Here is a 16579-nt window from a genome sequence, read left to right on the forward strand (position 1 = left end):
GTACTGTCTTCTGAGGTGTGCAGCCACTACTGCCAGGCACTTGGTGAAAACCCTTGGTGTTGTTACCCCGAACGAGAGCACCTTGAACTGGTAGTGTTGTCCATCTACCACAAACCTGAGGTACTTTCTGTGAGACTGGTGTACTGGGATGTGAAAGTACGCGTCTTAAGTCCAGAGTGGTGAGAAAATCGTTCTGGGAGAGAAGTGGAAGAACCTGTTGGAGGGTTACCATGTGAAAATGGTCTGAATGAATGTAGGTATTTAGAGGTCTGAGATAGGCCGTAGGGTCTCGTCCGTCTTTGGAATTAGAAAGTACAGGGAGTAGACGCCTAAATTTTGTTGATTTATGGGGACCTGCTCTATTGCTCCTTTTTGCAGGAGGGAGAGCACCTCGTGTTAGTAGCGCAGTATGTTCTTGCGACATAGGGCGGTGCCTGGGTGGAATGTTTGGGGGTGTAGATGTTAATTCTAGGCAATACCCTGACTGAATAATTTGTGTCACCCATCTGTCTGAGGTGATTGTCTCCCAGACGTGAAGGAAATGTTGTAGTCTGCCTCCGACCGGAGTGGAATGGTCTGGAGGGAGTGGGGGAAAGTCAGTGGGCAGGAGGTGTGGCAGAGCGGGCGGTATTTGTTTTACCTCTGCCCTTATTATTATTGCCTCTGTATCCGCCTCTTTGATGACCCTTCGTGAAGGTAGATTGAGGAGGGGATTTATAGGACGTGGATGCACTGTCCGAGGAGTAGCCTCTGCCCGTGCCCCGAAAGGAAGAACGGCGAAAGGAGCGCCTGGGAGTCTGTTTGTAGGGCTCCCATAGATTTCGCCGTGTATCTTTTTTCATTTTTTCGAGGGCTTCGTCTACTTAAGGGCCAAATAGATCTTGGTCGAATGGGTGATTTAATATAGAGGCTTGAACGTCTGGTTTAAACCCTGAAACCCTGAGCCAGGCATGGCGACGGAGAAGGACACTGGTGTTTATGGCCCTGGAGGCTGTATCTGCTGCATCTAGGGCACATCGTATCGAGGTATTGGTTATTGTTTTTCCCTCTTGAATAAGTTAATTAGCCCTAGTCTTGTACTTTTCAGGGAGATGGTGCATGATGGTCTCTAGCTCATCATAATGCACCCAGTCGTATCGGGCCAACAGTGCTTGCGTATTGGCAATACGCCATATATTGGCCGCTTGTGACGCAGTGCGCTTCCCTGACGCATCTAGGAGCTTGGACTCTTTGTCAGGTGGGGGTGCCTCGCCTGACGCCTGAGAATTTTAGCGCTTCCTAGCTGTAGATACCACTAGGGAATCTAATGGTGCAGGGCCTTTAATGTAAGAAGGGTCTGTGGGGGCGGCTTTGTATTTCTTCTCTATCAGAGGGTTTAGGACCCTGGCCCTGACTGGGTCTTTAAAAACCTCAGGGGCATGTTTAATTACATCCTTTAACATAGGTAGAATGGCAGTGGACCCATGTGTATCGTCAAAGGTGTCTAGGAGAAAATCCTCCTCCACTGGGTCGGTATGAACTCCACCCCGTGGTAGTGTGCCGCCCGTTGTAACAAATGGTGAAAACCCAAGGAATCTTCAGGAGGGGATGGCCTAGATGGATAAAGGTCATCCTGTGGGACATCTGGGATGTCCGGATTGTTATAATCATCCCATGGGTCTGGAGATCCAGTAGGGGTGGGATCTTGTGGCACATCTGCTGGATCATAGTAGGGGTCCCCCAAATCATCTGGGACAGGAGACAAGGTGGGGAGACGATGAGGTGGAGGGGGTGGAAGTGGAGAGGGTGGAGGAGGTGGAGAAGGCACCCTGAGAGGAGAGGTAGCAATGGCCTTTCTCTTTGGAGGTGGAGCTGGAGCTGGCTTGTCCAAGTGTCTCTTTTTTTAAGACAATGTCAAGTGTCCAGACTTTGGATCCTTGGGGAGGGTTTTTTGCAAAGGATCCGGTGTGAAAAGCTCCTGTGACACTGTTTGTTCGGTCGGCGCCGAAGGTTTCGGGGCCGACGGCTTTTTAGGTTTATCGAAGCCGTGCTTCCGAGGAACCTCAGTTTTTTTGGTCGGTGCCGAAGAAGGTCTCGGCACGGGAGTGTCGGTGCCGAGGGTCTTGTGATGTTTGGTCGGCGCCGGATGAGCAGGTTTCGACACCGAAGACTTCGGCGCCGGGTTTGGTGTGGAGGTGGAGGCCGATTTTTTCTTCGTGCCGAAGGGTGTTTTTTCAGCACCGGTGGTCGGCTGGCTCGAGCCCGAGCTGCCGGAAGGCTTAATAGGCTTCTTTACCGGGCCCGAAAGTGGGGTGTGAGAAGCAGTGTCCTTGGTCTTGCCTAGGCCCGGAGGCGAAGGTGTGACCGAAGCCTTTTTCGGTATCGGCTTGGGAGGGGGAATTGTACTCACGACCCGCTGCGCCGGGGTGATGTCCTCCACATCTGAGTCGTCGGCCTCAGAAGCGCTGACGAGGTAGTCGTCCTCCTGTTTGATATCCTGTTGTCCCGGAGCTTCGACGTCGTCCCAGAAGATGTCGACTGGAGCGGAGGTCGAGGAGTGCGCCATGTTGCGTCTAGCCCGTCGACCTAGAATGGTCTTTTTGAGCGAAAAGACTTGCAGGCGGGACAGTCTCGGGCCTTGTGTTCTGGGGAGAGGCAGAGGCTGCACACCTCATGGAGATCGGTGTGGGGAAACTTGGACCCACATCGAGGGCACTTCTTGAAGGGAGTTCTTTCCATCAGACGAGACCGGAGCCGGAATAGGCCCAAAGGCCGCCGTCGACCACAGGAATCGAAGAAGTGCCGAGAGAAGAGGAGTAAGATGATTTAGATCTTTGAAGAAGCTCGATGAGCGAGGAATTATGCGTCGATCGGTGAACTGGGAAGTTCGGAACCGGAGCGTGAAGTATTACATCCGAGCCCGCTGGCGGAAAAAAAGAATCTGAGGATGGAGCCGAAGCCCATGCGCAATGCTAACCAGAGGAGGAGTCACCAACCTCGTGACTCCCAAAGACTTTCCAAGAGGAAAAACAAACTGCAAACATCCGGGCCCAACACCAGATGGCGATCTATGCACAGTGTATAATCTGCAGCTCATATGCCTCGAACAGCAGTTTTCCAAGAGAGAAACTGTGGCTCACATGTATGCATGGGTTCATAAGGTGGGCCCATTAACCTTGTGAGAACTAGGTTAAGATTCCACACTGGGGCAGGTGGAAGTCTCGGTGGTATGACTAAGTCCTTTCATGAAAGCTTTAATTACAGGCACTCTGAAAAGCGATAAATGTTGCCCAATCTGTAGATACGCAGCTATTGCAGCGAGATTTAGTCGGATAGAAGTGTAAGCCAATTCTGACTGTTGTAAGTGTAAAAGGTAACAAAGGATGTTTCGTATTGAAGCATCAAGAGGCTGGACATTGTCATGGAAATAGATAACAAAATGGTTTCATTTAGCTGCATAGCAGGCTCTTGTAGTAGGCCTTCTGGCATCCTGAATGATGTTCATACAGTCTGGTGGAAGATGTGTGAGAATACTAGATGTTAGGAGCAGCTTTTGATGTGAAACCAGAGAAAGCTCCAACAGGGTTGTGAACCATGGTGGACTGGCCCATGTGGAAGCTACTAAGATTAGTGTGAGGGATTTTTGTCCGAGCTTCCGAACTACTAATGAAATGAGTGGGAGAGGCGTAAAAGCGTAAGCAAATATCCCTGACCAGTTCATCCATAGTGCATTGCCTCTGGAAAGCGAGCATGGGTACCTGGAGGCGAAGTTTGAGCATTTCTTGTTTTTGGTGAATGGCAAAACAGATTTTTGTGAGGGACTTCCCAACTTTGAAAGTATGGAAGGAGAACCTGAGGGTGAGGTTCCCATTCCTGTATTTGCTGTCTGTCTGCTGAGAAGATCGGCAATCTGATTGTTCACTCCAGGGAGGTGTTCTGCTAGATCACAGCTTTCCAAACTTTTCATGTTGGTGACACCTTTTAGACTATCTTCATCTTGCTACACGGTAATGTGAACGAGCATCTCCTGTTTGGGAATTGGCCCGCTTGCGTGCGTTGGACACCACTGAGGAATCCAATAGTAATTGGCCCTTTATATATGCTGTATCAGACGTTGCTGGCTTATATTTCTTATCTAACCTAGGAGTAAAGACACGGGCGCGGATGGGGTCATTAAAAATATCATCCACATGCCTGATCGTACCCTTGAGCATTGGAAGTGTGTGTGAGGACTTGTGTGCTAAGGGTCTCGAAAAGGAAATCCTCTTCTAGGGATTTCTTATGGAGCTGAACCCCATGGTAATTAGCAGCTCTACCCAGCAGTTCTATATAACCTACACTGTCATTCGGTGGAGAGGGCTTGGAAGGGATCAGGTCAGGATCATTCCCTGTGGGGGAATTGGTGTTCAAATCTGTCCAGGGGTCTGGGGGTATTGGTTCATTGTCCCCATCCCCATCATACTGATCTTCAGGTGAATGTGGTTTTGAGTGTTCAGGTGAAATCATTAAAGGTTGAAACTCAAGGGAAGGAGGCGATGGAAGGGGAGGAGAAGGATTAGAACAGACATTTATCCTTTCTAAGGGAATGTGGTAGGCCCTCTTCTCTCAAGTTTCCGTTTTGTCAGTTTTGTGGAGATATGTCCAGTAGTTGGATGGATATATAGTGCTCTTTGGGATCCGGCTTCAGAAGGCGGAGCATTGAAATGTTCCTTCGTTTTGGGCATGGAAGGGGGTGCGGAGCCTGTTTTTGGCTAGATCTCGGCTCAGAACCAGTTTGCGTACGGCTCTGCTCTGAGCCGGAAGGCTTTTGGATGTGTTTCGGTGCCGAGCTGGAGGGTGGTGCATCTAAAACATGTTCTCAGTGCAGACCGTGGCCTGTAGGTGGGGGTTGGACTGGAGTCGCCTTCTTGGGCTGAGGTAGACTGTGGGGCAAGGGAGGATCTGCACTCAAAGTACGCTGTCCTTGTTAGATGTCTTAATCCCCGGAGCCGTAGTCAGAGATAGGTTCTTGCTCCTCCTAGGCTCCAATGGCGTCCCTGGCCTCTTGTGCAGAATACTCTACGAGGAGGTCCGGAATGGAACTTGTGTGTTGGCTACGTGTGACGAAAGGTCGAGCCAGACGGTCGCAGAGCGTCTTTTTCGATCGGAAAGACTTGCATGCATCGCAGTCCTGTTCTGTGCTCCGGAGACAAGCACAGGTTGCACACTTGGCGCGAGTGTGTGCAGATACTTCACGTGGTACAGAGGGCAGAATTTAAAGGAGTCCGGTCCATCGGCTGCGAAGCGGACCAACGCAGGTAGGCTAAACAGCCTTTCTTGAGCTACCCGATGGAAAGAGGGTTTTTAAAAGTAAATACGATACACCGAGATTGGGATTACGCGATCGAAAAAAAATACCATCTAGGGCGAGTGTCTGGTGCACCAAGGGAAACTGAAGAAACTGTGTTGAACAGGAGCGCAGCAATTCACGTCCGAACCCGATGGCAGAAAAAAGAAAAAACATCATGGAGTGGATGCCAATGCGCACTATCACCAAACGGAGTCGTTAACTACCTCGAGACTGGAAAGAACTCTTCGAAGAAAAACATGCAAACATCTGGACCCAATACTAGATGGCTGGAGTATGCAAAGCATGTGATCTACAGCTCACATGCCGCGAACATTTCTGAACCAGGTAGCTCAAAGTGCATTATACTATCGTAAAGTGATCTCTTTGCGTAGAAGAGTTGAATAGTCAGCTGGTAACAGTTAGAAGAAAACAATCCACTGAGAAGTACTTGATTCAAATCCCATAAAATGAGTGACAGACTATTTACTTTAATAAGCTGCTGTTTTATTAAGACTACTCTAATGGAGTATTTAAGTTTTGAACATATGCACTACAATTCCTCACTTAGAATGTCATCCCAAACTAAAGTCAATTTAGGCTCTAATTATATTTTCTTAGCATAGCCTTAAATCTCCTGTGAGAAAGGGCATCAATAGATTAAATTGATTTAGTTTGTCAACAGGGCACTCTTCAGTAACCTGGTTGATGGAGAACCAAGACTTCAGTGAGAGCAATACCCTTTTGTCCTGCATGAATCATACCTCTCGAGCCTGCAACATTTAAACCCTTAGTGCTTGAGGTCCCACTAAGGAAAAGGTACCGGATAGTTAAAAGGAGAATTCATGGAAATTAGTCAAAGAACAAGGCATACTGTGTAATGCGGTTGCAAACAAAGACTGAAATTAAGTGGAAAACACTCGTTAGATCACTATCTTACCCGCTCTTTCCACCCAACAGCCACACATCCTATTACCTAATCACGAATCCATTCACAGAATTTACAAGTGGCAGAAGTATTAGAAGACTTCCCCCCCCCCCACTTTCAAATCCTCTATTACTACAAATACATTTCAGACAGGGCTTTTCAATTATTTAATAATGCTCACCTGTCCATGCCAGGCATAGTGCAAAATTATGGCAGAGTTGGGGTGGTTGCCAAGGAAAATTGGCATCAAGTTTGAGATGAGTTCATGCCTCAAGGTGTGCCAAGATGTGTTGATCTGTAGTAAGGCCAATACCAGCATATCTGGGCAATGTTTGATGGGAAAGCTGAAGAGTTGCTTGACCTGCTCATACTGGCCAACCTCAGCTAGCCGCAGTAGAGACTCGATCAGGTCCAAACTTTTCCTAGATAAGACAAAGTGAAAAAAGTAACTCGCATAAAAATATCTATTTTCTTTTATGCACTTTGTAAATTTAGACTGCAAGGGAAAAAAACTGAAATTTTATCAATTCTGCTGTTCAACAGGAAGCTATTAGGAAAGAAGAACCAACCTAAGGAAGTAAGGGCATAATTTATCAACATACTGGAGATTTCACGAATGCCATGTGAAGAACATACTATCAGTACATAGCCATTAAGCCTGAAAAGTGCAAATACTACTTCGGGGCAACAAGAAGTTGAACTTGAACAGTTCCCCATCGAAGTGTACCCACTGACTGTTCACCACAGCTACCTAGGGCCGCCATGTGCATTAAGCTGACATTTTTTATTTCATATCTAAAACAAAAGATACAAACTAATAGTTTTTCAACATTTCTTGCACCAATGGTATATAAAACAATCCTTTATAAATTAGCCACTCTTGTAAGACACTACCAGAGAACGGGTGCAATAGTGTTGGGTGCATAAAAAAATGTAAAATAAGGAAAATGCTAATTACCAGTACTGCACACAGTGCCCAGGAATACACTTGGGCACTATAGGGGTACAGGGCTCATGCACCTGTACCCTCACCACTGGCATAGGGCACCCCGCTAGAGGGGTGACTGATGTAGTCAGGGCAGTGGTTTGTGGGCATGGCACACAGGGATGTGCACCATGTCGACTCTTCACTTTGTTCTGCACCAAGACATGCAACCTGCAAAGGCAGTGTGTGTGTGTGTTTGTCAGGGTACATGACCTCTAAGGGTGGCACAATAAGTGCTGCAGCCCTTAGGCCTTCTCTGTTCAGAGCCCTGGGTATCTGTGGTACCATTTACCAGGGGCTGACATGTGGCCAGAGATGCCAATTGGGTTTAGGCTTCAATTCAGTTTTTAGGGAAGGTACATAGGCCCTGGGTACCTAATTAGCAGGATCCCAGGGCACACTCAGACAAAGAACATCAGCAATTCAGCAAAAAGCAGTGGCATACCATGCAAGAAAGAGGGCTCTTTCTCACATTGAGAAACTAAAGAAATTCTTTAAAATTGCATAATCTAACAAAACGATTTTACTTACCTGTTTTCAGGAAATGTCCCAGAGTAGTATCTAGGTATATTATTCTGTGTAAGCCTAGGAAACTCAAAAGGTACTTAACTGCTATTTTACTAAAAAGCCTAATCAAGTCTATGTACTGCATTTACTAAGTTTTCCATTTTTCTGCATCCATAATGTAAATCAAATCTAAGTGCATATACAATCATCATTCAAACTATTTCAATTGCATTACTACTGTAAAGTACTTATTGCTAATCTGTGACAGGCTTTCTTGGCTCTAGAAAATAAAAATAACAAATAATATTTTTATACAAAAACAATTGGTCTGAAGTTCAGTCTTTGACTGTGTGAATTCATTTGCTGACTGAGTGTGTTCAACAAATGCTTAACACTGTCCTCTGATACTGCCTTACTGCTCTACCACAAATAGAGTAAGGTTCTATCTAATTTTACCTCTGCCTACCTTTGGGATTCCACTGGACTCTGTGCACACTATACCTCACTTTGGTATAGTATACAGCCAGCTTCCTACACTGGTTTGTTGATTTGAGACATGGTAGTCGTATTGTCCGTTTGGATTAACACCCTCTTCCCGTAAGGCTCTTTCTGAAAGGCTTTTAAGGCTAGGAACACGGTCTTTAACTACAGGAAGTTTTTATGCGTTTTATTGCATCCTGTTGTGTCCACAATCCCCTTACTTTGAGGTTGTTCTAGTGTGCTCCCCACCCTAGCTGGGAAGCATCTGTTGTAATGGTCACTTTTTGAGTTGGTTGTGTGAGAAGCCTCCCCTGTGCTATGTTCTTTCTGTTCCATCATGCCATCTCTTGATGAACTGTTTGCGTGACAACCACTAGAACCTCCCAACACCAAACTCCCTGTTGCCTGTGACCATTGCTGTTGAATCCATTCCTGGAATGGTCTCATGTGTAGTCGAATGTTTGGGACTAGATGAATACATGAAGCGATCATCCAAGCAGTTTGCCCACTGTCCTCACTGTCAGACCTTGCCCCTTGTAGTATAGATGTGTTTGCTTCAATATCGCTAATGTTCTCTTCGTGTTTGGAAATACCTTCCCTAGTATTGTGTTGATTTCTGCCCCCAAGAAACTCTTTACTTGTTCTGGTTCTATTGACTATTTTTCCAACTGTATTGAGAAACAGAGTTGAACCAATGTCTCGGACTTTCTGTATGTGTTTTTTGCAAAGATTGTATGAGCTTCCTCTAAATAACCAGTCGTCTAGGTATTGATAAACATGAATCCCGTGCCTTCTTAAGTGGGGCGCTACTGCTGCTAGGCATTTTTGTGAAGACTCTTGGTGCTGATTCCGTCCGAATGCTAGCACCGTGAATTGGTAGTTTGTTTTGTTGATCACAAATCTCAATATGCTTTTGTGTCTGCTGTTCATGGGGATGTGCAAGTAAGCGTCCTTGAAGTCTATAGTTGCCATATAGTCACCTTCCTGTATCTGAGGTATTACTATTTGTAAGGTAATCATTTAGGATTTGAGTCTTTATGAATTTGTTTAGGAACCTCAAGTCTAGTATTGGTCGTAAGGCTCCATCCACCTTTCGTATGAGGAAGTACGTGGAATACACGCCTTTGTTCCTTTCCTTGTATGGTACCTTCTCTATGGCATTTTTGTTAGAAGCTCTTGTGCTTCGAGCAAATGAGATCGTTCCTTTGCTGAACGAACCTCGTTGTTTGGTCTTTTGCTTGGAGGTAGTTTTGCAAGTTCTATGCAGTATCTGTATTGTATTGTGTTTAATATCCATTTGTCGGATATAATTTTCTTCCACTCCTAGAAGAAGTTTCTTATCTTGCCTCCTACTGGTGTAACATGTTGGTGGAATGGTTTGTTCTTTGGGACATGTTCTTTTGTTACGTTTGTCTGTTATTGCACCCTCAGATTTTGTTTGAGTGTGCGTAAACCTTGCCATGAAGTCACATGGAGGTGGGTTGCTGTCCCTCTCTTTGCGTTAGGCCTCTTCCTCGAGGGCGCCCTCAAAAGGATGGTCTTCTGCGTTGGTATTACCAACCTTCTTGTTGTTGGCCTTGTTGCTGGCCCTGGCTTCCTCATTGGTAACCTTACTGAAAGGTTTGGTGTGAGGCTACAGGCTGGTGACTACCTCTGCCTGCTAGTCTTCGTGATGGTGCTCCCCTACACATGCCTCTGATTTGTACTGCCCCCATGGACCTTGCAGCCTCAGTCTTTAATGGATTTAATTTGTCATCCACAGCTGTTCCGAATAGTTGTTCACCATTGAATGGGGTGTTTAATAGGTTATTTCGTACTTCTGATTTGAAACCTGAAATTCTTAGCCAGGCATGCCTCCTCTCAATGACCCCGATCATCATATGTCTGCTAGATGTTTCTGCTGCATCTAGGGCTAATTTTAAATATGAGTTTACCATGTTCTTCCCTTCTTCCGCTAAGTGGCTTGCCCTTCTTCGGAACTGGTCTGGCAGATGTTTTAGTAGTTCACCTACTTCCTCCCAGGGTTAATATGCATGTCTATTGATCAATACATTTGAATTTGCGATGCACCACTGAATTGCTGCTCTTCGTTCCACCTCTTTTCCCATGAGATCCATTCTCTTGCTCTCCTTGTCTGGTGTTGGCCCCACATTAGTGGGTACATTAGCTCTCTTCCTAGCCGTGGAAGTTATCATAGAATCAGCTGGCACTGAACCCCTGATATACATAGGAGCCTTAGAGGAATGTTTGTATTTTTTCTCACCCCTTGGTGTTACCGCTTTGCATGTAGCAGGTTCTTTAAAGGCTTCCTTACCCTGGTCGAGCACACTTGGTAGCATGGAAAAGAATGGACTCCTTGTTTGTGTAGGGAGCAAGGTCTAGTAGATAACAGGATTGCGGTTTTACCTCTTCTAACTGCACTCCATAAGTGTCTGCAGCCTTCTTTATCACCTGATTGCACATCCCAATGTCACCTGGTGGTGAGGGCCTCGAGGGGTATGAGACCGCATCTATGTACTCTTCTTCCTCCTCTTCCTCGACCGGTTCTGGCATTGTCGGCAGCTCCAGTTCTTAGACATCTTCGGCTTTGGTCAAAATTTTCGGCAGAATTATGAATGGTTTCATTTTCTCGTCGAAATCCTTCTTGCGTTGAGAGATACTCGCCATTTCGGCTTCAAGCCTTTTCTTTTCCATCTCAGACGCTTGTGTTTTGGGGTGGAGATTATCTGCCTTTCTTTTGGAACTTGTCGACGTCCTTTTCGTGACTGCTCTTCGACGACTGTCTTTTCTAGGGTTTTTGCTGTCTGGGAGTCCTTGTCAAAGGAACCGACGGACTGTTTGTGCGCGTCCTTGGCACCTTCAGGCCCTTCAGCGACGTTTTACTCATCTTCGCTGGAGAGGCCCAGGTCTCGAAGTGACGGAGGTGGTCCTTGACCCTGCAGGTTTTAATTTGCTCTTCTCTGCCTTTCTCTCACCCTTAAAGTCTTCGGGGTGAACTCCAAGCATGAGTTACAATCTTCGGTGGTCCAGCGGCAGGCAAAGGTTACAGACCGGATGCGGATCCTTCTGTGCGTACTTGTGGTGACAATTGTTGCAGAACTTGAATGATGTCTTGTCCATTACCGCGCACAGGGAGCCCCCTGTATGCGCACTCTTTGTAGGGCGTCGAAGCTTTGGTCTTTTTTCTCTTCGCTGTGTCCCGGTTCACCGACTCGAAGGCCGGTACATCAACATTTTTGTGTTTATTATTTTTCATCGATTTTTCTCTCCAAATTTCTGGAGTTCCTCTGTAACGATCCAGACAACGGCAGAAAAAAATAATCTGTAGATGGCGACCAAAGGTGGTAGCTTCAGGAGGAAGCACATGGACGTCAGAGAAGGACATCAAATGGTGGTATGTAGACGCCCAACAGCCACAGGAAAAAGAAAAGAAAAAATACACTTCATGACCCAACCAATTGATGGCGGAATAATGCCCAGCATAGTGAATCCAGAAAACATTCATGCTGCAAAAAATTTGACTGATTTAGGGCTTGAAGCTAGTATAGATTGATGCATCAATCTAGTAGTTGGGTCCACTAATTTTATTGTGAAAATTTGTGTGGGCATCAACCACAGGTGGAAAGCGGACTCTAGGTTGTTGACTAACACAATAATAACCCAGAATGTAGTTGGTATATTCCGTTCCACCTACTGGGTTCTCAATCAGAAGAGGCAGAGGGGAAAAATGTAAAGACCGCAGAGAGAGGAAGAATGAACATCTGACTGATTAGAAAAACAGAATTTTTAAAATTTGAAATTAGACAATAGTCGTCAACATTCAGAATTAACAGAAGACCTGAGGTTGAATAGGAAACACTGAGGATGTTCGGGACTTCAACGCTACCTCAATCAAGACCCAAAAAGAACAAGTTACTTACCTTCGGTAACGATGTATCTGTAAGAAACATTAGTTAGATTCCTCACCTTAGAATATCCCCAGGCGTCAGACTGGATCCGGAAGATTTTTTTAGCTATACCCCTTGCGCGTCGCTAGGTGTCGTCTGCGGCTCCGCGTCCGTCGTGCGCCGGAATGACGTCGGAGTACTTAGACGCCGCCCTCGCGCGCTGACGTCAGTTCTTGTACATAGCTTTCCGCGCCAGGAACGCAGAGCCATGCAAGAGACCGACACTGGTGCCAAAAAATCTAGGGCCCTGAAAAGGATAGCCTTAACCCTAGATGTCGGTTCACAGAACGGGGAGGATGGGTGGGTCGGTGAGGAATCTAACTAACTAATGTTTCTTACAGATACATCGTTACCGAAGGTAAGTAACTTGTTCATCTGAAAGAAACACGTTAGTTAGATTCCTCACCTTAGAATAGATACCCAAGCAACACCATCCCCGGTGGTGGGTCTGCGAACCAAGATCACACCAGAAAGTCCTGGAGGACAGAACGGCCAAAGAAGCCATCCCTCCGAACTTGGCTGTCTAGGCAATAGTGCCTGGCAAACGTGTGCAGCGAAGCCCACGTCGCCGCCTGACAGATGTCCTGCAAAGGGACTCCCCGTCCCAAAGCAGTAGTAGCCGCCGTAGCCAGAGTAGAATGGGCTCGCAGCCCAACAGGAGGGTCCTTTTTTGCCAAGGAATAACAGATTTTTATACACAAAACAACCCACCGGGAGATGGTCCGTTTGTGCACAGCTTTTCCCTTCTTAGCACCCACGTAGCCAACGAAAAGCTGGTCGTCCACCCGGAACTGCTTTGTGCGGTCCAGATAAAAGGAGAGCGCACGTTTTGGGTCCAGACGGTGGAGCCGCTCTTCCTAAGGATGCGGAAAGAAGGTGGGCAAGGTGACAGATTGCCCAAGATGAAAGGGGGTCACCACTATAGGTAGAAAGGAAGGACGAGGCCCAAGGACAACCTTGTCCGGATGAACAGCTAGAAAAGGAGGCTTGGACGACAGAGCCTGGAGCTCACTCACTGTCTAACCGAGGTGGTGGCTACCAGGAAAGCAGTCTTAAGAGTCAGTAGACGAAGAGGACAATTGTGAAGAGGCTCAAAGGGAGCGAACATCAGAAATGTTAAGACAAGATTCAAGTCCCACTGAGGCATTACGAAAGGGACAGGAGGGAACGTGTGAGTAATGCCTTTAAGAAAGCGTGACACTACAGGGGACTTGAAAAGAGAGGGCTGATCAGGAAGCCGTAAGAAGGCAGAGATGGCAGCAAGATAACCTTTCAAGGTGCCCTGGCAGAGCCCTGCCGGGCCAAAGAAAGAAGAAAGAGGAGAACCTCAGAAAGGGGGGCGGAAAGGGGAGCCACAGCCTTTGCTGTGCACCATGCCACAAATTTGTTCCACCGGCAGGCGTATACTGTCTTTGTGGAGGGACGCCTGGCTGCCAGAATGATATCACAGACTTCAAGAGGCAAGTCAAATGGCATCAACTGCCGCCGCTCAATCTCCACGCATGGAGGTGGCGGCTGGACAGGTTCGGGTGGACGACCGTCCCCTGCTGCTGCGACAGAAGATCCTCCCGAAGGGGCAGACGTATCTGAGGATCGGTCAACATACTAAGTAGCTCGGGATACCAGTACCTTCGTGCCCAATCCGGAGCCACCAAGATGACTTGGCCCCGGTCGCGCCTGATCTTCTTCAGCACTCTGGGCAGAAGTGGTATAGGCGGAAAGGCGTACAACAGACCACAACTCCACTCGCGACGAAAAGCGTCGCCTAGCGAGTGCCGCCTTGGAAATTCCAACGCGCAGAACTGCTGACATTGCGTGTTCTCGTCGGTGGCGAATAGATCTAACCAAGGCTCTCCCCACTGCTGAGAGAGACCTTGCGCCACCTCGGAGTTCAAACGCCATTCGTGATCCATCATGCACCGGCGGCTGAGTTCCTCTGCTCTGGCGTTCAGAGAGCCCGCCAGACGTTGAACCACCAGGGTGATGCCTTGGTGTTCCAGCCATGTCCAGAGGCTGACAAAGGGTACATGACCCCACCCCGCCCTGTTTGTTGCAATACCACATGGCGGTGGTGTTGTCCGTGAACACCTGCACAACACTTCCCCGGACAGAGGGAAGGAAGACTTTCAGTGCAAGTCGGATCGCTCTCAGCTCCAACAAGTTGATGTGGAGGCGAGACTCCGCCGGAGACCAGAGGCCTCTGATCTCCGCCTCTCCCATATGGCCACCCCATCCCAGGAGGGACGCATCCGTCACGACGACATGCTCCGGTAGGGGTAGGGAGAGGCTCTTGCCCGCGACCCAATCGCGGTCCGTGAGCCACCACTGCAACTGCTGTGCAGTGCCCTCTGAGATCAAGACATGGTCGTGATGCTGGGCCCACTGAAACTTCAGGTCCCACTGCAGAGCCCGCATGCGCCGCCTGGCGTGATGCACTAGTAGGATGCAGGAGGCCATCAGCCCCAGAAGCCGCAACACTAGCATGACCGAAACCCAGGATAGAGGCCAAAAGATGGGAATCAGGGCCTGTATATCCCGGACCCGCTGTTCCGGTGGATGGACCCAGAACTGCGCCGAATCGAGAACCGCTCCGATGAAGAGGAGCTTCTGAGAGGGGCTCAGGTGTGACTTCGGCACGTTGATGGAAAACCCCAGCAAATGCAGGAGATCCGCTGTAGTCTGGAGGTGGGAGACGACTGTCTGGGGCGAGCCCGCCTTCAACAACCAGTCGTCGAGAAAGGGGAAGACTGGAACCCCTGATCTGCGCAGATGAGCTGCGACCACCGCCATCACTTTCGTGAACACCCGAGGGGCACTGGTAAGGCCGAAGGGGAGCACGGTGAACTGAAAGTGCTCCTGACCCACCGTGAACCGCAGGTAACGCCGGTGGGCCGGCAGGACGGGGATATGGAAATATGCGTCCTGCAAGTCCAACGCTACCATCCAGTCTCCAGGGTCTAGGGCAGCTAGAACCTGAGCCAAAGTTAACATCTTGAACCTTTCCTTCCGGAGGAAGGCATTGACGTTCCTGAGGTCCAAGAGAGGGCGTAGGCCTCCTTTGCCCTTCTTGGGAACCAGAAAGTAGTGGGAATAACAACCACGACCTACTTCTGGGCTCGGAACGCGCTCGACGGCCTCTTTGGCCAAGAGGGCCGAAACTTCCCCTCGCAGAAGATTCAAATGATCCTCCGAGATACGGTGGTGCTGCGGTGGCATGGCTGGAGGGGTCGTCTCGAAGGGGAGGGAGTAGCCCCTTCGGACGATTTGCAGCACCCACCTGTCCGAAGTAATGGTACGCCAGTGGAGCAGGTGATGGCGAACCCGGCCTCCCACTGGCGAGGAATGGGCCTGAAAGCTCGGACTAGGAAGGCTTTGAGGCGGATGCTGCCGGGGTGAATGTGGACTGACCGCGTTGTCCTCCAGTACCGCCTCGGCGGAAACCACGTCCGCGACCGCGTGCAGGCTGGTTCTGCGGCCTGTGGCTAGGCGGACGTGAGGAGGTGCCCCTTCCTTGGCCACGAGAGGAGCGAAAAGCGGAAGTTTGTGGCCGCGGGGCCGAGAGGCCAAAGGACTTGGCCTTAGCCCAGGAGTCCTTGAAGCGAGCCAGCGCACTGTCCGCTTTCTCACCAAAAAGGAGAGTGCCATCAAAAGGCATGTCCATGAGAGTGCTCTGGACATCCCCTGAAAAGGACGTGGACCGCAGCCAGGCGTGACGTCGAAGCGCCACCTTGGTAGAAATCGCCCTACCCAGCGAGTCCGTAGTGTCGAGTCCACATCAGATTGCATGGCGCGCTGCATCTCTCCCATCGGCCAGAGCTGAGGAAAGCCGTGCCCGGGCCTCCTCCGGGCACAGGGGCAGCACGTCCTCCACCGTATCCCATCTCTCCCATCGGCCAGAGCTGAGGAAAGCCGTGCCCGGGCCTCCTCCGGGCACAGGGGCAGCACGTCCTCCACCGTATCCCACTGAGAGTGGGAATAACGGTCCAAGAGACAGGCGGTGTTCAAAGACCGCAGGTCCAAACTGAGCGAGAACAGCTTCTTACCGAACTGTTCCAGTCTCTTGGAATCCCTGTCCGGAGGAGCAGACGGGAAGGAGGATTGGGAGATAGAGGCCTGGATAACCAGACTCTCGGGGGTGGGGTGTTGGGACACAAAACTGGGGTCGCCCGGAGCAGGGCGGTGGCGCCTGGCAACGTTCCTATCCACAGGAGGGACTGTGGAGGGCGTGGACCAGGTGCCCTGCAGAATGTCAATGAGGGCCTCATTGAATTGCAGCAGAGGCTCAGTGGAGCATGCGGCAGACTGAAGCACCTAAGTGATGTTAGTCCTCACAGCCACGGCAGGCAGCTCAAGCCCAAGGTCCGCGGCCGCCTTGCGCAGCACCACAGAAAAAGCTGCACCCTCCTCAGAAGCCACAGTCGGAGGAG

The 16579-nt window shown here is 49.1% G+C and overlaps 1 protein-coding gene across 10 annotated transcripts in view; it reads right to left on the minus strand.

Annotated features, from left to right (window-relative positions):
- CNOT1 (CCR4-NOT transcription complex subunit 1) overlaps positions 1-16579 on the minus strand; it is a 1579387-nt gene that overhangs the window by 1145288 nt on the left and 417520 nt on the right. For all 10 annotated transcript variants that reach the window (XM_085638198.1, XM_085638193.1, XM_085638201.1 and 7 more), the window contains exon 13: positions 6415-6655. In XM_085638198.1, the coding sequence (XP_085494324.1) occupies positions 6415-6655 (241 nt within the window). The remainder of the gene's footprint in view (positions 1-6414; positions 6656-16579) is intronic.

This window comes from Triturus cristatus, chromosome 12 (genome assembly GCF_964204655.1).
Source record: "Triturus cristatus chromosome 12, aTriCri1.1, whole genome shotgun sequence".
Taxonomy (NCBI): Eukaryota; Metazoa; Chordata; class Amphibia; order Caudata; family Salamandridae; genus Triturus; species Triturus cristatus.